Raw genomic sequence first — 23431 nt, 5'->3', positions numbered from 1 at the left:
GAGAGCAGGAAGGGTACAGAGAAGAAGAGCAAGGCAGATGGAGGGTAGGGAAAGGAGCGCAAGACGGGAGATAAAACGAAATATGCAAGACGAAATGACGTGTATGAGTGATCGCTAGCCGACGACACCAAAGACCAGACAGACAGCGAGGTAAGCAAGCAAGGAAGAGTTGGTTGCGCTGCGCTGCGCTGCTTTCAGACTGCCGCCGAAGATAGATGGGGGATATGGGGGGAAGAGACGATGCGAGGGAAGGAAAAGAAGAGTTGTGGTGGAGAGATAAGGGAGGATGGGGTTCTCTGCAGTCGCTGTGTGGTGTTTCTAGTGCGACATAGGCGCAGGATGGAAGAGGGAAAGGGGGGAATAGAGAAGAGCAAAGGAAGACTTAGGGGAACCAGCAGGCCGAGCATCCAGTTCCAGCCTCTTTACAACACCGGATCCATGAACCGCTTCAACCACTCAACCACGAGCCGGCACTTAAACCTCATCCGAGCATCGCGCTCCGTCTGCCTCGCCGTCGCCGACCTGACCTCGCCAGCCCCCGAAATGTCCATGCCCTCAAACGCTCTGATGCCATCAGTCTCACTTCCCTCATTATTGACCTGCCCCTCGCCGTCCAGCCCGAGCGCCTGGTCAACCACCTCGACGAAACGCTTCCACACGGCGCCGTTGTCGCCGCGCCGAAAGATGCTGAGCATGGCGAAGAGGGACTCCTCCGCGCGGCCGCCGACGAGGATGGTCGCGAGAATGTCGCCGTCGACGTGGTACGCGGTGCGCCGCTTGAGGCCTGTGCGGTTCTTGTCCGGGTCGAGGGCGCGCAGGATCGTTTCCGTGGTGCCCGAGTAGGCAGAGGCGTGGTTCGAGGACGGCTGCAGGACGGGGCCGCCGCCGACAGCGTCGTTTTCATCGTCGAGGTCCATGGCGTCGTGCTCTGCGAGCTGAGACGAGGCGGCGGCGGCGAGAACCTCGTCCGCGCTGTCTTCCGATTGGTCGAGGTGGCGCAGCGGCGCGATGATGAGGTCGTTGGTCGTGCTGGGGTCGAAACGCATGGCCAGCAAATGGCTGCCCGGACGCTGAGCCCGGCGCTTTTGCTCTTCCAGCTTGCACATGTTTTCTAGGAATTTCAAGAGCCGCCACGTCCGTTCTTCGACGAGGGAGAAGTTGAAAAAGGTGCCGTCAGAGGCGGCTCCAATGACGTCGTCTGCAAGCACGCCAGGAGGTCGTGATTCTGGGCTGCGTGTTTTGGAATTGGGAGGAGCTGTGCTACGCCTGAGGCGCATGACCGAGCGAGGCAGCGCAGCCTCGACAAGAGTTGGCACGGCGGTTTGGTAGGCTCTGAGATGTGGCAAGAAGAGGACAGCAACGCTGCCGCGCTTATCGGATACAAGAGCGACGCTATTTTCGCGTGGATTAGATGTATCGGCGGTGCTCGCATCGCTATTTGGAACTGCAGCGGACTCCGGCTTAGACTGCGAAAACGGCAGACGTACGTGGCAAGACGTATCGCGTGCCTGGCTGTCTGTGAATAAGAGCTCGAAGCGATGTGACATTTCAGGAGATTCAGGCTGTTCAATGACTTGATACACCAGAAGAGAGTCGGAAGCAGTCGAGATGTAGACGTGTTCGCCTTCAGCTGTAACGTGGATTCCCATTGAGGGGATTTCAGTTTCCGCGACCACACGCAGCCTAAGAGGATGATTAGTGCCATTCAGATGTGAGAATCAGGAGACTCACGATTTGCTCTCCGCATGGAACATGTAGAGATGAACCTTGCGTCCAAAGCAGACCAGTAGCGCATTCGACTCTCCATATGGTGCCAATGATGTGACCTGCTCTCTGAATTTCAGCTCCTTGAGTTGTACGAGCTCTGGTCGGTTGTTTTCGCGAATCTTGCGCGTCAAAAAGTGAACTCTCCCAGCTTTTTCTTCTGTTTTGGAGCTCGTCCCAGCGCCAACGACGACTTGAACATATCTCTTGCCGTGATTGCCTTCCAGCTCAATAGCCGAAAGGGCATTGATGCGCCACCCAGCAGATAGGTAGTATTCCGCAGCAGACCGGTCATTACTTGCATCACCGCGTTCGTCGTACATTTGTATGAAGCTCTCGCGGAAGCGCGAGCATTTTGTGCCGTTCTTGTCAGTCACTTCAAACGCCACTGGCTCATTGCAAGCCACAAATAGAGCCTTTAAGCTTGGGCAGCTGACGACTCGGTTTGGAGAACCTCTGACTGGAATGTTTCGGGGGACCATGTGCTTTTCTTCTCCGAGATGCACAATGTAGATGGCAGACCCGGAAATGCACATCAACGCCCCGCCAAGCCCTCTTACCAGGCATGGCTCGCGGGGAATGCGGCAAATTGCAGAAATCTGGTTTTGCTGCAAGTACGGCCGCCTGCGGTCCGTCAACCAGATATTTGTGATTTCCAGGCCCGTCTTGTCCACTGAATTGAGGCCAAGACGATGGAATTCGGATCCGCAAGTGGCAAATCCGCCAACTGGTCCAGTTTCAGGGTCCTCGAACAGCACAACAGGGGTGTGTCCAAGGCTTGTGCGCTTAGTCTTGCCGAACCGCAGAGTTCCATGGCCCTCTCGATGTTTTAGCTTTGGGGATTTCATGTCTTCACTCGAGAATCCGTTCTGGGTGATCTCAGACATGTCTACCGTGTAAACCTCGCCGTTGCGAAGTCCACAGACCAGAGCCATGCTCGTCTTGCCAGACGACTTGTAGGGGCTGCGAATGATGACTGCACTTTGGCATGCAGCAAGTGATCCCGGAGCTGCGCCTCCCTGGACGTTTTGTGACATTATGATATCGCCAAGAGAGCCATCGAGGTGAATTTCGTGTAGTTGAATCAAGCCATCCGCAGTCGCGCAGAGGAGTAGGCTCTTCGATTTAGCCCAGAGAAACTGAACGCAAGTAGGATCCGATTGCAATGGTTTTGCGCCTGCAGCCTCAAATTTGACCTCTTCTCCTCTTGCCTCGAGCCTCATGGTCCGGATCGAAAAACCATCGGGACTTCGTACTGCATAATACACGGTCGAGTATTCAGGCGAAATGGATGCAGCAAGGATTTCTTCATCATCGAGCCGCCATGTGGCTTTCCTGGGCAAAACCTGGTCAGATCTTGATGTTGATGTTTCGACGACGACCAGCGAACGCGAAGTTATCTGCAAAGCCATGCCCTTTTCAATATTGGCACATATCAGAGTCCCGACTGAAAGATCCAGACCGCAAGTCTCCTCGTCGTACCCCATGTCTAGTTGCTGGGCGTCATCGGAGATGTGTAAGAGTTCGCTCGCGACGGGAAGGGACAGGAGAAAGAAAACACCACGATCGTTTGCATCCGGGAGTGACCAGAGTCCCGTAACCCCGGAAAATATTGAATCTTCTTCAAAAAGCCCGATTTTTGCGTTGAAGCCTGTTCTGAGTTCCGACACGGAGCCATACGGGGAGCGGCCAGAGGTCGATATGATGCGCTTTCGAGTCGAGGCGATACCTGTCTTTTTACTCGGTTGGTTGGCCACGATAAAATCCAGTGTCGGTGACCAGTTGGGAACCGACGAAATGAAGTCGGGCTCCATGACCTGCGCGCGTGTCTTGTAGCGTCTGGAAGCGAGATTTCTATCCGTCTGGGAAATCTCGTCTTTCCACTGGCCAATCTATAAAACTTGAGCCATAACCTCCCATCAGAATTCAAAAGAAACGCACCTTGACTATTTCTCCTTGAGAAGACTCGCCAGCAGCTATCAGCACATCAGGGGCGTCCAAGGCAGGGCCAACATCCAGGCTGGCAAATGCTGTAGAAACATTGCAATTGAAATGTCCAGCATTGCTCGTCAGGGCGCCGCTTCGAGAGTTGACTGTCAGGTAGTTTACAACCCCATCTTCCCGGATGAGGTAGAAATTCTCGTCATGTCTCCCAAAGTTCCTGTCGGTCCGTGCCCATGAGGTCCACACGGGGAAGCGTTTTGAGTTGCCTGGAAACCTTGGGGGTTCAGGATTGGCCAGGCTGGTGGGTATCCTCGTCGGCTGAGTTGTGATGTTTTGGTAGAGATCTACGTCTTTTTTGCCGACCAGGACAAATGACAACCCCTGTTGCAAGGGCATGAGAAGCTGAGGACGCCGTTGTCCTAGTAGATGTTAGAAGACGAGGCAGTATTAGCTTTGATGGGTCGCCCTACCCGAAGAAATTGGATAACCTTCTAGGACGGTTTTGATGGTCTTTGGCGAGAGATTGTGATCCCATACATAGCACGACATTCTTGTCCTGCCGTGCCTGGCGTACAAGACTATTAGGATGACTTGAGAATCGTGTTTGGGATCGGGAAAGAGGAACTCCATTTTCAAAATAACGCCTCGGACCTGAATGGGCATCTCGGTCACCAACGGCGTCCACCAGTCGACCGTCGGATCGTCAGGCATGCTCTGTCGCAGCTGGGACATGCTCTTGGCGGAATAGAGCAAAATGCAGTTGCACGATGAACCAACGGCAAGAGCGCGCGAGCGCGGATCCACAGCGAGATGCTTGCCTGGAGATTCCAACACGGAGACGTCGGGATGAAGTGGAATGCTGGTCTCGGTCCATTTGATGCACCCGTCCTCGCCTTCGGTAGCAAACATGAAGACCAACTCGCGGGACTCGAGGGTGACGGCCAGAAATTGAGGAGGGACTGAATCATCGGATTCGCTGTCTTGTTGAGCTGCTAGCTCGGGGGAAGATAGATGCTGAAAGTCGGGATGTATGAATTTTCGCGGCTCTCCAAAAATCCTGGCGGCTCGAATGCGGGAGCCAAAGTTTGTTTTTGTGCAAACATGGCGCAAAGTTGCGTCTGGCAAGACTTGTTTGAGATGGATAAAGTCCTCGCCAATGAATACCACGTCGTTTTTCTCGCGGTGGCGTATGCGGGCGGGGATGATCCAGTTGATGATGGGGCTCCGCAGAATGGTGCGCGACAAGAGGCCGACTGTGGGTTGCTCCATGGCAGGTTCGGCGGGGGCCGGATTCCTGGGAGGTTGATCTTCTCTGAGGCGGTTTTGGAGGGCCAGGAGCTGGTAAATGTCGACGTTTCTCGTGACCCACTGGCCATTTTCCAAGACGCCCGTCTGGAGAGCCATGGCGGGAATTCGAAACCGGCGGCCAGATCAAGAAGATGTCAGAGAGAAAGTGGACGAGTGGAAACGAAAGTGGCTTGGCGGGGGAGGTTTGTCGAGGCGGCGAGAGGTTGGGAGCGTGGAGGCGGTAAGACAGAGACAGAAAATGGCAAGCAGCAAGGTTGAAACGGGGGTTTGCGGCACTTCCTGTGACATGATGGACTCAGCCCATGTCAGCCAAGGGGAGAGGAGACGGTTGGTGATGGAGATATGTAGGTGGTGGAAAAGAGACGAGAGGGTACGAGAGGACGGACCCGCACGAATGGAGCGGTGCGGACGGCGGGAGGAGATGCAGGCGCTCGGATTGGGTTGGAGGGAGCAGAAGGGTTGTTTTTTTATTTTTAATTTTTCGTCAGGTTGATGGCGGCGCAGACTGACCAGCGGATGTGAGCCGTCACTTTCTTTGTCGATGGATGAAATGTGAGGGAGGTCAACCGTCGACCTGACTGCACTGGCCGGGAGGGGGGCGCGATCGAGCGAAGCAGAACCTTCAGGCGTAGTCGACGGTACCGGTACCAGACTGTACATGATGGCAAAGCACTGCGGCAATTAAGGTTGTACCCGTGCCGTTTTCTCTCGACCACTTCAGGTCCACTTCACCAGCTATGTACATGTATCATCACATTGCTGACTGCTGCGCTGCGCGTCTTGCAGCCCTGCCCTGCCTCCCGTCATCCCGTCACCTCAGCCTCCACTGCCACCGCCAGCCCATCAAATCCACCCGGACATCACCAGTCACATCCCTCCTGTCGCCGTCATCTCTTCAGTCACCTGAACTCTGGCCCGCCTCTGGCTCCAGCTTCACCGCAGCTCCGGCGCTCTCAACCGACTCGCGACTCGCCCACGCCCACGCCCACGCTCACGCCCTGCCCTACTCCGGCAAACGCTCGTCCCTCCAGCAGCATGGGGCAGCTCCGCTGATGCAACATGGATCACGACGACCTCGACCTCGACCACGACTCTGCCACGCCGCCGCCGCCGCCGCCCCAGAGCCCGACCGAACCCCATCTCCATGCCACGAATCCGGACAGGGCCGCGCTGATCTTGCGCGCATGCAGGGACGCCGACCTGCACCAACTGCGAGCCTTTGCGACTGAACAAGGCGGCCTGCTCGACGACGACGTGCGCAGGGAAGCGTGTATGTCGTGTCCACCTGCAGCCATCCGTCGACAGCTCTCTAACTCTCTTTTCAGGGCCATTGTTGCTGGGCTCGTCAGCTTCGTCGTCCTCGTCCTCCTCCGTCGACTGGACCACCACCCTCCCACCCCACAGAGACGAGCAGCAGGTCAAGCTCGACGTGAACCGCTCCTTCGTCTACTACCCAAACGGTGCGCCTCTGCTTACACCGCAGCCCTGACAGCCGCACCCTCACCTCAGACCGCAACAACTGACATGTCCCACCTCGGTGCCTTCCAGACCAGACCGACGACCAAATCGCCCTGCGCAAAGAGGAGCTCTTTTCCGTCATCGCCCAAGTCCTCCGCCGCCACCCCCTCTTGTGCTACTTTCAAGGCTACCATGACATTGTCCAAGTCTTCCTGCTGGTCCTCGGCCCCAGCCTGGCCGTGCCCGCAATCACGCGCCTCTCGCTGCTGCGCATCCGCGACTTTATGCTGCCTTCTCTCGACGCCGCAATCGCCCACCTGAACCTGCTGCCTGCCATCATATACAGCGTCGATCCGGCCTTGTGCCACCACTTGCGCCCCACTCAGCCTTTCTTCGCCTTGGCTGCCACAATCACAATGTACGCGCACGATATCCAGTCTTACGGCGACATTGCCCGTCTATTTGACTTTTTGCTGTCGCGCGAGGCTGTCTTCTCCGTTTATCTGTTTGCTGCCATTATCTTGGCTCGTCGCCCCGAGCTCATGGCCATTCCCGCCGACGAGCCCGAGATTCTACATTTTACTCTGTCCAAACTGCCCTCGCCGCTAGACCTCGAGAGCCTCATAGCCGACTCGGACGCGCTTTTCGCCCGGTCTCCACCCGAGAGCCTCCCCTTTCGCGCCTGGGGCAAAGTATCACAATACAGCGTTCTCAAGACAACGCGTGATCCGCAGGGCCTCACCACGCAGTCGCTGGCGGCCGCCGAGGAACTGTTCGAGCTGCACGAGGCCCAGGTACGCCGCGCAAAGGCCGTCCAGGCGCTCGCACGCGGGGTCAAGCTTGGTCTATACCGTTACAGAAGGCCGGCCGGGGGGCTCGGGCTGGCAGTGGCAGTGGGTGTGCTGGCTTGGTGGTTGGGCCGCAACCCAGAATCTTTCCACTCGTATACTAGCATGATCAGGCTTGGCGCATCTCACTTGGGAGCAAATACCCGCCAAATTTTCGCCGTCTTCGTGGGTCAATTCAGGTAGAAAAGTTACGTCTGGTAGACGGATTGTCTTGGACTACAGGTAGTCTTGGCGTTTACTGGATCGGAGGAAAGCATCAAAATAGAGTCCATTTTCAAGGGTCTACTTTCCCGCAGTTTGATGGTACTGCACTCAAAAATGTACCTTAATGAGCCCAGCACTGGAATCCAAGAAGCTGCGGATCTGACTTGTCGCGAAGCCAAAAAAGACGTCGACGTCACACGCCATGACTCGCGGCACGCGCGTCGATCACGTGCAAAGGCGGTAGCAAGTTGACAGCTCTCAATTAACCACCAAGGTTCCCAAGCTCGACGGCATTGCTTCACACCAAACCGCAGCGCAAAGACAAGCCCCGAATATGGCAAATCGAGGTTACGACGTCGTGGTAGATGTCGATGAGGAGGTAATTCACCCCCCAACTTTCCCTCCAATCTCCCTCCCGACCTGCTCCCCCGAGCGAGCAACAGACCAGTTTCAAGTCTGCGCATCCGAACCAAACACTTCTTTTGCTGACGCGTACCATGATCGCAGGGCGACCTGGGCCACACCGATCTCCAAGAGGATCTCGAGTTCCACCCGTCGAGTACGTCCATTTGACATGTGTCCTGTTCTTGCGCTTCCTCCTACACCTCCGAGATCCCCACTTGCTGGAGCAACAGAAGGAGGAAAAAGAAAGGAATCACCCCGTTAATGTCTCTCCCCGCAGACTTTGAAAGCTCGACCAGCGGCACGGGAAAAATCGCACCCGACAGCGTAGGCAACACCAACAACAATGGCGGCAGTTCGTCTGGGCAGCAAGGCGGCCGCGCGAGAGGCGTCGACGGCGGCAGCAGCAGCGGCGGCGGCGGCGGTGGTGGTGGCAGCAACCCGTCGTCCAAGCGCTACCTCTGGAGCATCGGATACTACCAGCAATTCTTCGACGTGGACACGAACGAGGTGATGCGGCGGTGCTGGGCGGCCGTCTTCCCGCGGACAAACTTTCTCGACGTGCTGGACGGCAACCCGGACCTGTATGGCCCGGTGTGGATCGCGACGACGGTCGTCATGATCCTGTTTCTTACGGGCACCATGTCACAGTGGCTGGCGCATCGTGGGGAAGAACACTTCCCCTACGATTTTCGGTTGTTGAGTGGTGCGCTTCTCCCCACCAGCTGATCTGACGGGTCCAACTAACACGCATCTCAGGCGGCGCAGGTCTGATCTACGGCTACACCGCGCTGCTCCCGCTGGGACTATGGGGCGCATTGCGCTGGTTCAGCAGCTCATCCAGCACATCCAACGACGCCAACAACCTCTCAGCAACACCGTCGTCGGCCTCGATCCTCGAATGCTGGGCGCTCTACGGCTACGCCAACATCATCTGGATCCCGGTGGCGCTGATCTCGTGGTCGCCCGTCACCATCCTCAACTACGTCTTCGTCGGCGCCGGCTTCGCCGTCTCGGGCTTCTTCCTGTTCCGCAACCTGTGGCCCGTCCTGAGCGCCACGGACCACAAGACCAGCCGCGTCCTGCTCGTGCTCGTCATCATCTTGCATGCCGGCCTGGCGGTCGCGATCAAGATTTTGTTCTTTGCGCAGGGCAGTCCGGCCGAGAAGAAGAAGGCGGCTGACGAGACTGACGCGCGGATGCTGTTGTTTTGAGCTCGCGGCTGTGGTTGGGCACGAGAAGGACGACTCTCTTCGGACAGACGGACAGCTGTGCGGCTGTGGTGCCCTGATCCTGCCGTTCCCTCGCACTCTCGCGTCGGTCAGAGGACCACATGAGCCGTCTGGCACGGGTCTCGCGCGGGCTGGGCTTAGTTATGGAAAAGAGCAGGAGATGTTTGGGAAACCACCGTGGTACCGAGCCGGTCCTCTGCTGTACGCATATCTCATGTAGCATGTAGTAGGAAGAAGAAAAGCGAAGGAACGTGTTTTGACACTGCCGTCTCGTTTATCTACAGTAGTCTGTTTGTGACATGCGGCGCTGTAGCTCTCGTCTCCATGTAGAAAGGCTCCTACACCAGAGAGTCAAGAGTCAACATCCATCTACGGCCCTACACAGGTGACACGCACTGCCGCCGACCCGCTGCTGCCTCTCGAGGTTTCCGCAACATGGTGATACGAGGACAGTCATGTACAGCAGTTGGAAAGGACATAAATGTGCATTTTGTAATCGTGGCCTTGCGCCTTGCCTGCCTGTTTACTTGTTTGCCATCCGTGACGAGCCGAACTAGGGACGTGTAGATCTCTCTATGAAGACAGATGCACGACGACGACGACGACGACGACGACGACGACGACGACGACGCTGATGCTGACGCTGACGCTGTGGACACACAAGCACCGGGTAGGTTGTAGGCAAGTGGGTGCCTAGGTAGGAAGAGACGCTGGTTCCGTAGACTATTATGGGTACGGACGGAGCACCGGCATATAAATAGGTAGTGTGTCGTGCGCCTCGGGGAGCACCGCTACCATCCTATGCAGATTGACCAAGTAAGAGAGAACGAAGGGGTGGATGAAGAGACAGTTGGTTATGCAGACAGCGTCCACGCTACTCTCCATTCTACCTACCTATCCCAAAAGCCTCATCTCATTGTTTCAGACTTCAGACTCCATGCTACCGTACCCTCCCTCAGTCCCCACGCACACACTCAACCCCAACACACTCCCTGGCTCACTCACTACACCACGCCACCCTAAACAAACACAAAGCAAGACAACAACCAAGCAGCAAACAACGCCGCAAACACCTCGCGTGCGTGCGGAAGGGAAGAGAAGAAGCACACGACGCAGGCAGAGACAGTCAACCAGTGACATGACAAACGACCCAAGAAACAGACAGAGACACCGGCAAACAAAATATGCAAGCAAGCAGTAAAGTACAAGAACGAGAACGAGGACAAGAACAAGATCCAAGCAATATTGAAATATATGCACATCTAGCACAAACACCAAGACGCACCCAAAAGCGGTTCGCCCAACGCTTTGCTTTACTTCGCGTCGGTCGCCGTCTGGTCCAAAGAGCTCAGCCCAATAGTTAACCATGCCACCACCGTCGCTGCTCCAGCATCGTACAGTACAAGACCAAGCCCAGATGCTACCTACGTAGAAGCGCTGAACTGGGTTGCTCGATTTTTCCTCATCTCAAAGGACTTCAAACAATCCAAACGATTTCCAAGCCACAGCACCTCTGCGCTCAACCAGCGTGCTCAACAATCTCACTGACCAACTTGCCGTTGCGGATAAAACTCCTGACCTGTTCAGGAATGGGCATCTCGGCGTAATCGCCCTCCTCGTCGCCCTCGCGCGGCGGCAGGTTGACGTTGATGCTGGTGCACTTGCTGGTGAAGACCTCGGTGTTGAGGCTCTCGCGGCTGAGGTACACGGCCGCGCCGTCGACCTGGTCGAGCATGATGGTCGGCAGCGTGCCAAGCACTTGCAGCGCAAAGTTGGGGCACTTGATGACGTCGACGGCCGAGACGAGCGAGTCCAGGATGATGCTCGCGCGTACGCTGTTGTCGATGCTAATGGCATTGGCCTTGCCAATGATGCGGATCGTCGTGTTTTTGCAGCGCGAAATCAGAATTGACTGAACTATCGTGGCTTCGATTTCAATCGGGGCGGGAGGGTTGTCAAAGTTTTCCTGAGCGTGGTCAGATCCGTTTCAGCACAGGCGAAGCTGTTGAAACTCACAATGATCCACTTGCTGCCATCCAGCACCTTCTTCTCCGGCTTCTTGGCCCTAAACGCATCTGGTTTGGGCTTCTTGCCCGGCGGCGCGGGCGATTTGCTCCGCGCACTGAGACTATCACTGCGCTCAGGCACCACTGTACTGGCCCGCAGCGAGGGGTTCTTGTGCGTCTTCATGCTATCGTCTACCTTGCGCAAAGACGAGGTGATTGTCTCGCCCCTGTTCAACTGCTCGAATACGGCGCCCATGTCTGCTTGGCCGGCGCGATTGCCTGGAGGACCACCAGCTGGCGGCGGAGGTGGGGGCGGAGGGATGTTGTCAAAGTTGGGGAGCGGCGGAGGAGGAGGTGGGGGAACGCCGCCAGCTGCAGCACCGGGGGCCGGAGGAGGGACGCCATTGGTGCCATTCGACTTGACCTGGCGGAGAGCTTCTGCGGCGTCAATACCGGATTGGTTGAATTGAACGCCCCGAGGGTGGTGCTCCTTGATGTACGCGATGAGAGACTTGAAGAGCTTGTAGAAAGACTGGACCCATTCGACGTGATTCTTGTCCCTGCTTACCGTTAGCAATCAAACAAGGGAGAAAGCGGAAAGACTGACTTCTCCTTATACTCCTTCAGCACCTTGTTTCCGTACATCTGAGCGCCACCAAAGAGTTCCGCCGCAGTGTCCGCGGGCTTCACCTCCATCGTAACCCATGCCAAGACGCCCACACCGTCCGCGACCATGGTGAGGTGGCTCTTGATCTCTGGTTCTCTGTTGACCTGCTTAATCTGATCCACCTTCTCCATGGCGCCTTGGAGGTCCTTGAGCAGTTCCAAGAACGCAGTCGAAGTCATGTCTGGCTTCTTGGCCTTGGTCGAGACGACGAGATATTGGCGCTGGGCAGCAAAGGCCTCGGCGAGCGCTTGGGCCTGGAATCGTTAGAGCCGTGGCTTCCTGTACAATTCATCCGCTGTGTACCTGCTCAGCAATGGTCCCACCGAATTGCTTGCTCCGATCCACAAAGTCTTTCAAATCCGAGTCAATGAGGGCGTCGAATGCCTCAATCATGGGAGGAGCTTGCTCCTTTGCGGGAGCGGCGGGGGTGGGCGCTCCAGGGGCAGACGGAGGCGCGCCGGCGGGCGTAGCAGCGATGGGAGCGGCATTGGGGGCGCCAGTCTTTTCAAAGGTGGAAGAGGCAATGTCCTCCAAGCGCGAGGTTGCGGCCTCGAGTCTGATTGCGAAGTTAGTAAAGACGTCGAGCTTGAACGAGACCCTGCGAGCCCCGCGGGACTGGAGGTCTTTGTCGTCGGGGTCCATTGCGGGGAGAGGGAAGAGGGTGGAGGATTACCGCTTGATGAGGGTGGTCAGGTTGTGCATGTTGTTCTGCGCCATGGCGGCAGTCGCGGGAGAGGGCCGCGGGGTGGTGCGGACTGAGAGGCAGGAACGGCGATGGAGCTTGCTGGTTGTGGGAGTAGGAGAGGTGGATTTTTGAGGTTGATGCGGTGGTCGGGGAGGTGATCCGATCCCTTTAACGGACGAGCAGCAGCGGTGGAGGTCGGCGGCAGAGGTGAGACAGGCAGCAGCGGGGTGAAAGGGCGCTGGATGAAAGAAAGTCAACACAAATGACAGGCAGACGGTTTGGAATGGTTTGGTCTACGTAGAGGGTGCAGAGCCAAGGTGCCGTCGAAGAGAACGGAAGGGAGACAGGTGGTGCCCTCAGCTCCAAGCTTGGGCTCTCCCTGTTGACTTGCCGGTGAGGTGAGGTGGCCGACGCGAGGCCGATCTGCCGGCGCCGCGTCCACCAGTCCTCCCGTCCGCTGCACCGTGACGCCGTTTGTGACCGACTCCGCGACACCGCCGCCTTCATGCAGCATCTGGACAGAGATACTTCCGAACCTCCCCTTCCCGTGTCGACCCTTCTCGACACCCTCTCCTACATCAACATGGCCGACGACGATGCTCCCGCCATCGACTTTGTCAGCCTGGGCATGTTCATCCTCGGTACCGCGTCTCCATCTCCAGCACCCCAAGCCATTTCCTGAGTGCATGCTTTGCAGACGACATTGAATTCCTGCCTCCAAAGCCTCCCGTCAGAGATGTCATTGGCGGCGCTGGCGCCTACTCAGCCATGGGCGCCCGAATCATGTCTCCACCACCCTTGTCCACCTCCGTCGGTTGGATTGTAGATGAGGGTTCGGATTTCCCAGCCCAGGTCCGCCAGACGATTGAATCTTGGGATACGCATTGCCTGTTTAGGCAAACACCTGATCGATTGACCACCAGGGGCTGGAACGGCTATGGGGAGAACGAGCATAGAGGTAGGCATTTTCATTTGATCCTTTTCATACGCAACCTCGGCCTCGTTCTTGTTGAGTCACATCTTCTCGCTTCATCTAAGTTCTCCCAGCTTTCAAATATCTTACACCCAAGCTCCGGATTGATCACGATTCACTCGACGACAATCTCCTGGAATCCAAATCCTACCATCTCATCTGCTCGCCCTCTCGAGCCATGGACCTGGCTGCAAACATTCTTCGACGCCGCAAGGACCTCTCTGTGCACACGGACAGATCGCTGCCTTCACCCCTCTTCATTTGGGAGCCTGTCCCGGATCTTTGCACGCCCGAAGAGCTCGAAACCTGCATGCAAGCATTGCGGCACGTGCATGTCGTGAGTCCCAACCACGGGGAGCTTGGCGACTTTTATGGTCAAAGTACCACTCAAGCGAATGGAGATGTCGACAGGGAGGCCGTTCAAGACTGCTGCGAAAAATGGCTGGCGTCTGGCATAGGAGAAGATGGCAGCGGAGCTGTAGTTGTGCGGGCGGGCAAGGACGGTTGCTACGTGGCCTCACGCAGTAAAAAGCTTTGGTTGCCCGCTTATCATCGCGATCCGTCCAAAGTTGTCGACCCTACAGGTGGTGGCAATGGCTTCCTCGGAGGGCTGGCAGTGGGCTTGGTCAGAGGTGGTGCCTCCTCCGGTGTTCAAAACTTGGAGGAGGCTGCCGTGTGGGGAAACGTCGCGGCAAGCTTTTGTATCGAACAAGTGGGCATGCCACAGTTGGAACCTGGAGAAGTGTGGAACGGGGATAGAGTGGAGGATCGGGTCAGGAGGTATAGAGAGATGTTGGAAGCAGTTTAGTACAGAGCAGGACAGCGGCTCCAGATAGACATAGATTTAGAAATAGTCTCGTAGACGTCTCCTTTGATCGTTTCTTATACATCACTCTAAAAGCTACTCATAACAAGTGGAATGTATGACCATGCGTCCTCACAACTATGACTGACAATTCATTGAGTGTGATTGGTTGATTGATTGAATCGGCTGCTCTAAGACTCCTCCTTCTGAGCGCGATTATGCTCACGGATTTGCTTGGACCAGCTAGGCCATGTCAGCTCATGGTCCAATGCCATCTGCCTCCCCTCCGCTCGGACCAATGTACGGGGCAACTGACTTTCGGCTTGGGAAGAAGCGACCTTGGGCGGGCATCTTGTCTCGGTATTCGAGGTTCGCGCTTGTAGTGAAGAGAGCCACAGAAATACCGACGAGCACAGAGCCGATGACGGCCGTGTTGGCTTTCCAGTTCTTGGGTTGTCCGTACCAACCGCCGGCGGGCGACCAGACGTGCTTGGGGTATCTAGCAGTGCTCGGTCAGCGAATTGGGTCTGACGGGGCGCAATGGGCAGTAATCAGAGTCGAGGCGCGTACGGGATCTTGCCGCCTCCTCCCATGGCGAAGACAGAGCGAGTTGAAGGGTAGCTGGCAAATGGAACGGTGGTGCGAGGTTGGTGGGAGCTGCCGGTGATTGGAAGCTTGGGCCGGTACACGACTTGGCTTGGTAAGCATGTTTACCGCTTCGCTAACCCCAGACAAGAGTTTCAAACGCGCCGCCAAGCCTGGCGCTAGGACTGGCACTCGTCGGCGTCGAGTGGACGTGAATCTGAAATTTTGGTCTATACATCAATTGACAATCCCATCGCGCCCCACGTTCCCGCTCCCGGAGCTCAATTTACGCCGCCGTGTCTCTATCCCACACATCCTCGCCCATGAAGCGCCTAAGGATAGAGATATGGGGCGGTGCTCGCTCGCTCGCGCAGCTCACAAGACCACGGCCGAGATGTCCTTTTCTACAACACCACCAGCCGCAAGCTGTCCCCCAATTCCGACAAATACCCCTCGCACGCCTTCAATCCACCGTTCCAGCGCCAGAACAGGAATCCGAGTCCTCGTCAGACACGCCAGTCCTCCCTAAACCAACCACAGACCCCGAAGACTACCCATCTCCACCATGGACGGCCGCAAGGAAGTCTGCCAAACTCGCCGCCATCCACGCAAGACTTGCCGTTCACGACCGAGTCCCTCTTGAGACCATGGCTCGTACCCTCGTCGATCCCTCTGCAGACAATAACCCCGACTTCAACAATGCTTCCCTTGCAACATTGGGCGAAGACTTGATGGGATACTATGTTAGCGAGCACATCATCTGCCGCTATCCGCGACTGCCGATTGCCGTCCTCATGGCAACACAAGAAGCGTACATTGGCCCTGACGCCCTGAGAGCCATTACGGCCGAGTGGGGTGTCGAAAGCGCCGCCGCGCCTGGTGGAGAAGTCGACCCAGGCTACCTGCAGTTCAAACGCTTAGATCCCGGCACCGAATTCCTCGACTACCGCGTTGGTACCTCGAGACCAAACGAACAAAAGGGCCAGGGCTGGAGGCGCAGTCACACGAGTAAGATTCTCTACGATGATCAGTTCGGAGACTTAAGAGGCAGGAGGATGTGGGCCAAGAGTGCAACGGGCTCTACCGGAGTGGCGCACGACATGGCATGCTCGCGTTTCGTCAGGGCGGTAGTGGGTGCGATATATGTCCACGCTGGCCGCGAGGCGGCGCGGGACTTTGTTCACTCGCACTTTCTCAGTCGCCAGCTCGATATTGCTTCGCTCTTCGACTTCCGCACACCAACGCGGGATCTTTCGAAGCTGTGTGCAAGAGAAGGTTTCGAGTCTCCAGTTGCACGCCTGCTCGGTGAGACGGGTCGTGGCAGCAGAACCCCAGTCTTTGTGGTGGGCGTCTTTAGTGGCCCTGACAAGCTGGGCGAGGATTCTGGAGCGAGTTTGGACGAGGCAAAAGTAAGAGCAACGGCTGCCGCGCTCAAGAGCTGGTACCTCTACAGTCCGGTGGAATATACCAAACCGAGCGATGTGGAAGACCGCGCTGGCAAGAAGTGGTTGCCCAACCACATTGATGCTGGTGAAATCGTGGTTTGAGCGAATCACATCAATTCTGTCACCATTGGCGTCTGGGCGAGGTGGACATTTGACAACAAAATCAATTGCAGCATGTTGCTGCTTGGGCGGAAATCAAAGGCGGGACACTATACGATGGGCCGGATGGAACCACTTCGTTTTGGGTGGTCGAGCACGCGTCGACTGGGGACTGTATCATAAGAAGTCGAGGACTGTATACGACATCATAGAGATGTCATCTCTCAACACTGGAATCAAATATCCACTCGACAACTAGTAACAGGCGTGATGTGCTTGGGATTGGGAAAGATAAAGAAGAAAGCAATCCAAAAGTGCTTGAGCCAATCTTCATAGTGTTGGACCAATTGACCAATCCAAGCCATGGACAAAGAAGTACAATTGTTGGGGACAAGACAGGCCAAGGGTCGGACTAGTGCGGCATTGTTCCTTGGTAGATGATACGTCAGAAAGTGCTGCAAAAGAGGTTTCATGGTCCTTCAATTCAAAAGCCATCGAACTTTTGACCAGCTCAGGAACATTTGTTGTTGATAAAGTCGTGGTTGAACACGAGTCGGCACGGAGCAGCTTTAAGATTTAGTTGCCTCGGTCTTCAGGCATTCCACCCCGCCAAAACCTGACGCAGCTGCACACTTTCACCTCCGTCACCAACCGCTCGCGAGAATTTCAGCCTCGCCACAATACCTCGACCCCAGCCATCGAGTCACTCGCTGTCTCTGGGTACACGCCGCTCCTAGGCTTCACTCGTCTTCGGCGCGCTCCAATACTCCGGCATCGGCTACGACTTGACTGTCTGTTGCCACTCCCACAACGCCGCCAATTTTGCTGCATTCGGGCAACGACACAACCCGAGCATCCGCCTACACTCTACAACCTGCCATAACAAACCGCAGCGATGCCGCCTAAGAAGAAGGGCAACAAGAAGGTCCAGGACGACTGGGAAGCAGAGCTCGGCGAAACCATCGACCCGATAGCTGCGGCGACCGAGGCCGCGAAAAAGGAAGACGCCGATCAGGATGCTGCTGAGGAAGGAGAAGAGGCAAGCGGCCCCGGTGGCCTGATGGCTGCCCTCCGCAAGAACAAGGGCAAGCGTGCCAAGAAGGGCAAAATTCAACAAAACGACTTTGTCGAAGGCGAGGACGCGTCCGCCGATGCCAGCGGCGCCGCTACGCCCCAGCAAGAAGCCGTGGACCTGAGCGAAAAGGCCCCGCAAGAGGCGACCTTTGACGATGACGAGTTTGCGCAGCCAGTCAAAAAGGGCAAAGGCGGCAAGGCGCAACAACAGAAGCAGGCCGCTGCGCAAGACTCGGATGAGGAGGGCGCCGGCGGCAAGCTCAAGTCTAAGAAGGAAAAGGAAAAGGAGAAGAAGGAACGTGAGAAGCAGCGTAAAAAGGAACAGGCTGCCAAGAAGAAGACTGCGGCCCCTGCTGATGCTAAGCCTGAAACCGCAAAGGTTGAGGAGAAGAAGGAAGAGGCTGCTCTCGCCCCCGAGCCTGAAAAGGGCGGCAAGAAGAAGAAGCTCAGTCCCGCGCTGCTCGCCCTTCAGAAGCAACAGGAAGAGCGCAAGCGTCGTGAGGAGGAGCTTGCCCGTCTCGAGGCTGAGGAAAAGGCTCGCGCCGAGGAGGAGGCCCGCTTGGAAGCTGAAGAGGAGCAGAAGAGGGCCGAGGCCAGGGCTCAGAAAAAGCAAAAGGAAAAGGAAAAGATTGAGCAGCTCAAGCGTGAGGGCAAGTACATGACCAAGGCTCAAAAGGAGGCTCAGGCGCGCGAGCAGCTTCGCATGAAGCAGCTTCTGGAGCATGGCCAGGCCAAGGTTGCAGGTCTCGAAGACAAGGACGCCAAGAAGAAACCCGTCTATGACAAGAAAAAAAAGAGCAACAAGAAGGCTCCTCAAACACCCCCCGTCGAGGATACCAAGGCCAAGGAGGAGGAGGAGGCTCGCAAGAAGCTTGAGGAGCTCAAGCTGGCTGAGGAACAAGAAAAGAAGGCGGCTGCCGAGGCTGAGAAAGCTCGCAAGGACGCCGAGGCCAAGAAGCAAGAGGACGACGATGATCTCGAAGATTGGGAAGCGCTTGCAGACAAGGAGGATGGCGTCGCCAATGAGCCCGTCAAGGACAGCTGGGATGCAGAGAGTGATGATGAGGAAGAGAAGCCAAAGTCTGCTACCAACGGCAAGGCTGCTCAAGCAAACGGCAAGGCCGAGTCCGACTCGGAATCCGAATCCGAGTCTGAATCGGAATCGGAGTCAGAGGAGGAACAGACTGCCACGCAAAAAGCAGAGGCCGAGCGCAAGGCAAAGGCTGCGGAGCGCCGGAAGCTGCAGCACGAAGCCGCCCTGGCTGCTCGTTCCAAGGAGGACCTCCGCTCTCCCATTTGCTGTATTCTCGGTCACGTCGATACCGGAAAGACGAAGCTGCTCGACAAGATTCGCCAGACCAACGTTCAGGAGGGCGAAGCCGGAGGTATCACCCAGCAGATTGGTGCCACCTACTTCCCCGTCGACGCCATCAAGAAGAAGACCGCGGTCGTCAACAAGGACGGGAAGTTTGAATTCAAGATTCCTGGTCTGCTCGTCATTGACACGCCTGGTCACGAGTCTTTCACCAACCTCCGTTCCCGTGGTTCTTCGCTTTGCAACATTGCCATTCTCGTGGTTGACATTATGCACGGTCTCGAGCCGCAAACGATTGAGTCGATCAGGCTGCTGCGCGATAAGAAGACGCCTTTCGTTGTTGCCCTCAACAAGATTGACCGTCTTTACGGCTGGAAGAAGATTGACAACAACGGCTTCAGAGAGTCGCTTTCCTTCCAGGGCAAGGCTGTCCAGAACGAGTTCAGGGACCGCCTCGAGAAGACCAAGGTCGCCTTTGCTGAGCATGGGTTCAACTCGGAGCTCTTCTACGAGAACAAGTCCATGGCCAAATACGTCTCGCTCGTGCCCACGTCGGCGCACACGGGTGAGGGTATTCCCGACATGCTGAAGCTCATCACCTCGTTGACCCAGGAGCGCATGACCAACAGCCTGATGTACCTTTCCGAGGTCGAGGCCACTGTTCTGGAAGTCAAGGTTGTCGAGGGTCTTGGTACCACTATTGACGTCATTCTGTCCAACGGTGTTTTGCACGAGGGTGACAGGATAGTACTCTGCGGTACCCAAGGTGCCATATGCACCAATATCCGTGCGCTGTTGACCCCCGCGGAGATGAAGGAATTGCGTGTCAAGTCGCAGTATGTGCACAACAAGGAAATCAAGGCCGCCATGGGTGTCAAGATTTCTGCCGATGGTCTCGAGAACGCCATTGCCGGCTCCCGTCTTATGGTCGTCGGACCCGATGACGACGAGGAGGATCTGGAAGAAGAGGTGAGCCTACTCCTACACTCATACTGAGCCATTGCTAACTACGTCCAGGTCATGGGTGATCTCGAAAACCTGCTGTCGCGTATTTCCAGGACTGGCCGCGGTGTCAGCGTGCAAGCATCGACGCTGGGTTCGCTCGAAGCGCTGCTCGAGTTCCTCAAGCAGAGCAAGATTCCCGTCGCCAACATCTCCATCGGACCCGTCTTCAAGCGTGACGTGATGCAGTGCGGTGTGATGCTCGAAAAGGCCAAGGAGTACGCAGTCATGCTTTGCTTCGACGTTCGCGTCGACAAGGAGGCGCGCGAGTACGCCGACCAAAACGGCATCAAGATTTTCGAAGCCGACATCATCTACCACCTGTTTGACAACTTTGTCGCGCACATGAAGGAGCTGGAAGAGCAGCGCAAGGAGGAATCGAAAATGTCGGCCGTCTTCCCCTGCGTTCTGCGCCCGGTCGCCGTCTTCAACAAGCGCGAGCCCATCGTCCTCGGTGTCGACGTTATCGAAGGCGCACTCCGCGTCCTCACGCCCATCTGCGCCATCAAGGAGGACCCCAACACCAAGCAAAAGGTCATCATCGAGCTGGGCCGTGTGGCGTCGATTGAGCGCGACCACAAGCAGATCCCCATCTGCAAAAAGGGCCAGCCGTCAGTGGCTGTCAAGATTGAGGGCGCCAACCAGCCCCTGTACGGCCGCCATCTCGAGGAGAAGGATATCCTCTACTCGCACATTTCGCGCAAGAGCATTGATACGCTCAAGGAGTTTTACCGCTCGGACGTCACGATGGACGAGTGGGCGCTTATCAAGAAGCTCAAGCCGCTGCTCGACATTCCTTAAGCAGCCACGAGCCTCGGTGTGGGTAAGGAGGTCGAGTGATGGTGCAAAGGGGATTGCGATGGGACTGGCGGGAGGAGAAAAAAGCTCGTTACCTACATAGCCATCTACTACAGTCGTGCTTGCTCAGGAAACGTCACCAGCATCTTTGGCTTGCGAGGGAGAGCAGATGGAGAAGAGCGGGGCAAAAATACGCATTTCGTGTATCTGGTATTTATTTCTGGTCGTCTTTCCTGTTCATGGATCCTTGTCTCATAAGTGTACATGATTTGCTGATGTAGTCAGTCTACCGGCAGTTGCTGCTGGCCTCCAACAACATACAGCAGTGCTTTTCGTCACCACTGAAGCTACATCATTGCAGTCACTGCTATTGCTTTAGTCCACTCGGCCTCTCCTCCTCTCCCCCCAAGAAAGTCTGAAGTAATGGAAGAACAGACTTTTGGTGGGAGCGAGCGACTCCACCAAAGTGCGTTACTTCGTTGCCGCTCCAATCTTGCCGGCGCCGTTGCTGTAGACGATGTGATTAATTCGAGAGCGAGGTCTCGAATTTTATATGCGCCAAAATCCATCTATCGAGCACATGCCCTTGATCCTCGCACCCGTCACAAGACAACCTTCTGCGGCATGTGTCCAGGCCCAGGCTCAGTTGTGTGGTATAAAACCCGCCCCTCCTCTAAGCTTGCAAGAGAAGACTGGCATAGAGCAGTTTTCCAACCGGCGCCAGCAACTTGAGCAAGCACACTCCACTCAGTGACTTGTGTTGGCCGCAAACGCAATGACAGACTTGCTCGTCTGCTGCTGTGTGGATCCGAATTGCCCCTAAACTCCCATCGTGCGTGCGCAAGTCGTCATGATGGACTGCTTTGCGTTGGACAAAAATGATGATGGCGGAGATGACGATGCGAATCGTCAACGACGACCGAAGACCTTTCGCAGCATCTCCAGTTCGTGATGGATCATCAGTGCCCGGCGCCTCTCTCTCCCTTTACCCACTCGATGACGAAGCAAAGCAGACAGGCAAAGCCAGTGCGAGTGTCTCGCCTTTGATGAGCGGTCCCAACCATGTGTTTGACATCCGGCGGAGGACTCCTCACACGCTGCTGTTGGAGAATGATGTGGAGCTTCTGCCGCTTGAGTAAGAGGATTTTATACCCTCTAGCTGCGTCTGTTGGGCACACATGAAAGGCACGAGCAAAAGAACCGAACTGCGTCGTCATGAGGAAACCCATCCTGGCGGACCGTGCTCAGAGTTGCGGTATAAAACTCTCCTCGCTCTAAGGCACTAGACCAGTCCGTCCACAGAGCCGTCGCCTCCGCCTCAACGCCCACAAGAGACACCAAGGCATAAACTGCCACTGTGGCTTGGCTTGGGGATCTTGGAAATGGATGACACCTTCCTTACTCTTTGCTTTTTCTTGCTCCCTCTTTTCGCGACAGCTGCGCGCAAGGCACTACGCGCACCACTGCAGAATACAGTAAACGACGATGATGATGCAATCCATCATGATCCACTGAAGATGCTAAGCGGCACCGAGGCTGGAAGACGGCGTGCCAGTGCCGTCCAGGAACTACTTCGCCACTCCAAGCACTGATTTGGCAAGGCACAAAAAGAGGGAAACAAAGTCCAGCTCTGTTGCGAGCGAAGCGGTTGTCCTTCCAAGTAAAAAGAAATCGTGATCCTCCTATCAGTCTCTCCTCCCGCTTTTCGTGGAAGTTCCGGCGCAGAGAGAGAGTTGGTGAGGAAACAGGGAGGCTTTTATACAGATCGAGGTCTATGACACATGCGGCGCACATGTATTGAGCGTTAACCTCATGGGGGCGTTGTCACGCCGTTGCACATGCTCCGACCTTCCGCTCAAGGTATAAAAGCGCCGCATCTTCTCAGCGAACCATCTATCCTCCAAGACGGCGCAGAAGATCCGGCCAGCGGACAGGTTCTTTCGCACCATGAAACTGTTTGTCGTCTTCCCATCTTTCTCAGCAGTCCACTTTTCGCTCCGCCGTGCTGCGTCTGTTTTGAAGCCTTTATCCATTCTGAGACCATTATCATGCCAGTATGGCACATCATTATCAAGAAGCAATGTCGTTGACTTGCAAAATGGCTCAGTGGAGCGCCATCACTGTCTTTTCACTGGGCGAGTAACCTTGGGTCAGACGCGAAGAGGGACAGTTGAAAGTTGTGACATAGATCGTGTCGAAGTTGACATTCCTGAGCCACACCTATGGAGCAGCCATCCACCTCCCTAACTACGCCCATGGAGCATTCATGCGCACCCGCGTTCTTGTCTAAGGAGTGTTCATACTACAACGGGCGTTGTCATCCCTCAGCCATGCCTATGGAGCGTTCACGCGCATCGGCGCCCTCGTATAAGGAGCGGTTATTCTGCGACGGGTGTTGGCATCCCTCAGCCGCGCTTAAGGAGCAGCCACTCGCCTCCCAACTACGCCGATGGAGCGTTCATGCGCAACGGCGCCCTTATTTAAGGAGTGATCATTCCGCAATAGGTGTTGGCAATGTATGAGAAGCGGGTGTAGCAGACTATATATTTCAAAACTTTGGCCACCATTCCAAGAGAACTTAGGGGATACAAGGGGGTCGGGCCTTTGGTGCAGTGGTGGCTTTGGATCTTGTGGATTACTTCAGGTGCTCCTGATAATCTACTCGACCAGGCAAACAGTGCATCGGTTCGATTCTCGCCGTTCTCTTTTGCCCATTTTTGCTTTGTTCGTCTAAGTCGTCTCAGCATTCAGCGGGCGTCAAGTCTCATCGCGATCCGATTTCTCGATGAACCCAATTGTCATTTCAGATTCAGTGCT

General features: G+C 56.0%; 8 protein-coding genes across 8 annotated transcripts; 5 read left to right on the top strand and 3 right to left on the bottom strand.

Annotated features, from left to right (window-relative positions):
* Positions 1-422: 422 nt before the first annotated feature.
* On the bottom strand, positions 423-5112 carry J3D65DRAFT_666169 (mono-functional DNA-alkylating methyl methanesulfonate N-term-domain-containing protein; the record flags this gene model as incomplete). The annotated part of the gene is made up of 4 exons (XM_066802901.1): positions 423-1683; positions 1732-3656; positions 3706-4127; positions 4179-5112. 4 exons carry the CDS (start codon positions 5110-5112, stop codon positions 423-425), a joined length of 4542 nt encoding a protein of 1513 aa, XP_066656719.1.
* A 611-nt stretch (positions 5113-5723) lies between these two features.
* J3D65DRAFT_618668 (GTPase-activating protein GYP10) lies at positions 5724-7745 on the top strand. The gene is made up of 3 exons (XM_066799668.1): positions 5724-6286; positions 6342-6476; positions 6565-7745. The coding sequence occupies exons 1-3, from the start codon at positions 6076-6078 to the stop codon at positions 7503-7505; spliced, it is 1287 nt and encodes a 428-aa protein (XP_066656718.1). The 5' UTR covers positions 5724-6075; the 3' UTR covers positions 7506-7745.
* Positions 7746-7817: 72 nt separating this feature from the next.
* On the top strand, positions 7818-9429 carry J3D65DRAFT_618665 (uncharacterized protein). The gene is made up of 4 exons (XM_066799667.1): positions 7818-7905; positions 8034-8085; positions 8209-8634; positions 8688-9429. The coding sequence occupies exons 1-4, from the start codon at positions 7861-7863 to the stop codon at positions 9140-9142; spliced, it is 978 nt and encodes a 325-aa protein (XP_066656717.1). The 5' UTR covers positions 7818-7860; the 3' UTR covers positions 9143-9429.
* A 1250-nt stretch (positions 9430-10679) lies between these two features.
* On the bottom strand, positions 10680-12550 carry J3D65DRAFT_666167 (adenylyl cyclase-associated protein; the record flags this gene model as incomplete). The annotated part of the gene is made up of 5 exons (XM_066802900.1): positions 10680-11126; positions 11177-11726; positions 11774-12087; positions 12137-12389; positions 12507-12550. 5 exons carry the CDS (start codon positions 12548-12550, stop codon positions 10680-10682), a joined length of 1608 nt encoding a protein of 535 aa, XP_066656716.1.
* Positions 12551-12980: 430 nt separating this feature from the next.
* J3D65DRAFT_618653 (Ribokinase-like protein) lies at positions 12981-14419 on the top strand. Its single transcript, XM_066799666.1, has 3 exons — positions 12981-13159; positions 13216-13476; positions 13566-14419. Exons 1-3 carry the CDS (start codon positions 13024-13026, stop codon positions 14297-14299), a joined length of 1131 nt encoding a protein of 376 aa, XP_066656715.1. The 5' UTR covers positions 12981-13023; the 3' UTR covers positions 14300-14419.
* J3D65DRAFT_618651 (uncharacterized protein) lies at positions 14318-14935 on the bottom strand. Its single transcript, XM_066799665.1, has 3 exons — positions 14867-14935; positions 14613-14795; positions 14318-14539 (listed from the first exon to the last, which is right to left on the bottom strand). Exons 1-3 carry the CDS (start codon positions 14887-14889, stop codon positions 14488-14490), a joined length of 258 nt encoding a protein of 85 aa, XP_066656714.1. The 5' UTR covers positions 14890-14935; the 3' UTR covers positions 14318-14487.
* A 143-nt stretch (positions 14936-15078) lies between these two features.
* Positions 15079-16545, top strand: J3D65DRAFT_280315 (mitochondrial 54S ribosomal protein mL44). Its single transcript, XM_066795061.1, has one exon. The coding sequence runs from the start codon at positions 15205-15207 to the stop codon at positions 16426-16428; it is 1224 nt and encodes a 407-aa protein (XP_066656713.1). The 5' UTR covers positions 15079-15204; the 3' UTR covers positions 16429-16545.
* A 513-nt stretch (positions 16546-17058) lies between these two features.
* J3D65DRAFT_618647 (putative mitochondrial translation initiation factor IF-2) lies at positions 17059-21081 on the top strand. Its single transcript, XM_066799664.1, has 2 exons — positions 17059-19783; positions 19832-21081. Exons 1-2 carry the CDS (start codon positions 17321-17323, stop codon positions 20615-20617), a joined length of 3249 nt encoding a protein of 1082 aa, XP_066656712.1. The 5' UTR covers positions 17059-17320; the 3' UTR covers positions 20618-21081.
* Positions 21082-23431: the final 2350 nt, after the last annotated feature.

This window comes from Phyllosticta citribraziliensis (assembly GCF_038025025.1).
Source record: "Phyllosticta citribraziliensis strain CPC 17464 chromosome Unknown J3D65scaffold_4, whole genome shotgun sequence".
NCBI lineage: Eukaryota > Fungi > Ascomycota > Dothideomycetes > Botryosphaeriales > Phyllostictaceae > Phyllosticta > Phyllosticta citribraziliensis.
The sequence above is the reverse complement of the archived record's forward strand: the minus strand, read 5'-3'. Positions and strand labels throughout refer to the sequence as shown.

Excerpts from the sequence above, each read along its gene's own strand:
- J3D65DRAFT_618653 (XM_066799666.1), top strand. The coding sequence starts at position 13,024 with ATGCAGCATCTGGACAGAGATACTTCCGAACCTCCCCTTCCCGTGTCG. Across the intron at positions 13,160-13,215 it reads CCTGGGCATGTTCATCCTCG|ACGACATTGAATTCCTGCCT; the intron begins GTACCGCGTCTC and ends CATGCTTTGCAG. Across the intron at positions 13,477-13,565 it reads TGGGGAGAACGAGCATAGAG|CTTTCAAATATCTTACACCC; the intron begins GTAGGCATTTTC and ends AAGTTCTCCCAG.
- J3D65DRAFT_280315 (XM_066795061.1), top strand. The coding sequence starts at position 15,205 with ATGAAGCGCCTAAGGATAGAGATATGGGGCGGTGCTCGCTCGCTCGCG.
- J3D65DRAFT_618647 (XM_066799664.1), top strand. The coding sequence starts at position 17,321 with ATGCCGCCTAAGAAGAAGGGCAACAAGAAGGTCCAGGACGACTGGGAA. Across the intron at positions 19,784-19,831 it reads AGGAGGATCTGGAAGAAGAG|GTCATGGGTGATCTCGAAAA; the intron begins GTGAGCCTACTC and ends AACTACGTCCAG.
- J3D65DRAFT_618668 (XM_066799668.1), top strand. The coding sequence starts at position 6,076 with ATGGATCACGACGACCTCGACCTCGACCACGACTCTGCCACGCCGCCG. Across the intron at positions 6,287-6,341 it reads CGACGTGCGCAGGGAAGCGT|GGCCATTGTTGCTGGGCTCG; the intron begins GTATGTCGTGTC and ends CTCTCTTTTCAG. Across the intron at positions 6,477-6,564 it reads CTTCGTCTACTACCCAAACG|ACCAGACCGACGACCAAATC; the intron begins GTGCGCCTCTGC and ends GGTGCCTTCCAG.
- J3D65DRAFT_618665 (XM_066799667.1), top strand. The coding sequence starts at position 7,861 with ATGGCAAATCGAGGTTACGACGTCGTGGTAGATGTCGATGAGGAG. Across the intron at positions 7,906-8,033 it reads TGGTAGATGTCGATGAGGAG|GGCGACCTGGGCCACACCGA; the intron begins GTAATTCACCCC and ends CCATGATCGCAG. Across the intron at positions 8,086-8,208 it reads TCTCGAGTTCCACCCGTCGA|ACTTTGAAAGCTCGACCAGC; the intron begins GTACGTCCATTT and ends CTCTCCCCGCAG.
- J3D65DRAFT_618651 (XM_066799665.1), bottom strand. The coding sequence starts at position 14,889 with ATGGGAGGAGGCGGCAAGATCCC. Across the intron at positions 14,796-14,866 it reads GGAGGAGGCGGCAAGATCCC|ATACCCCAAGCACGTCTGGT; the intron begins GTACGCGCCTCG and ends GAGCACTGCTAG. Across the intron at positions 14,540-14,612 it reads CGCTTCTTCCCAAGCCGAAA|CTGGTCCAAGCAAATCCGTG; the intron begins GTCAGTTGCCCC and ends GACATGGCCTAG.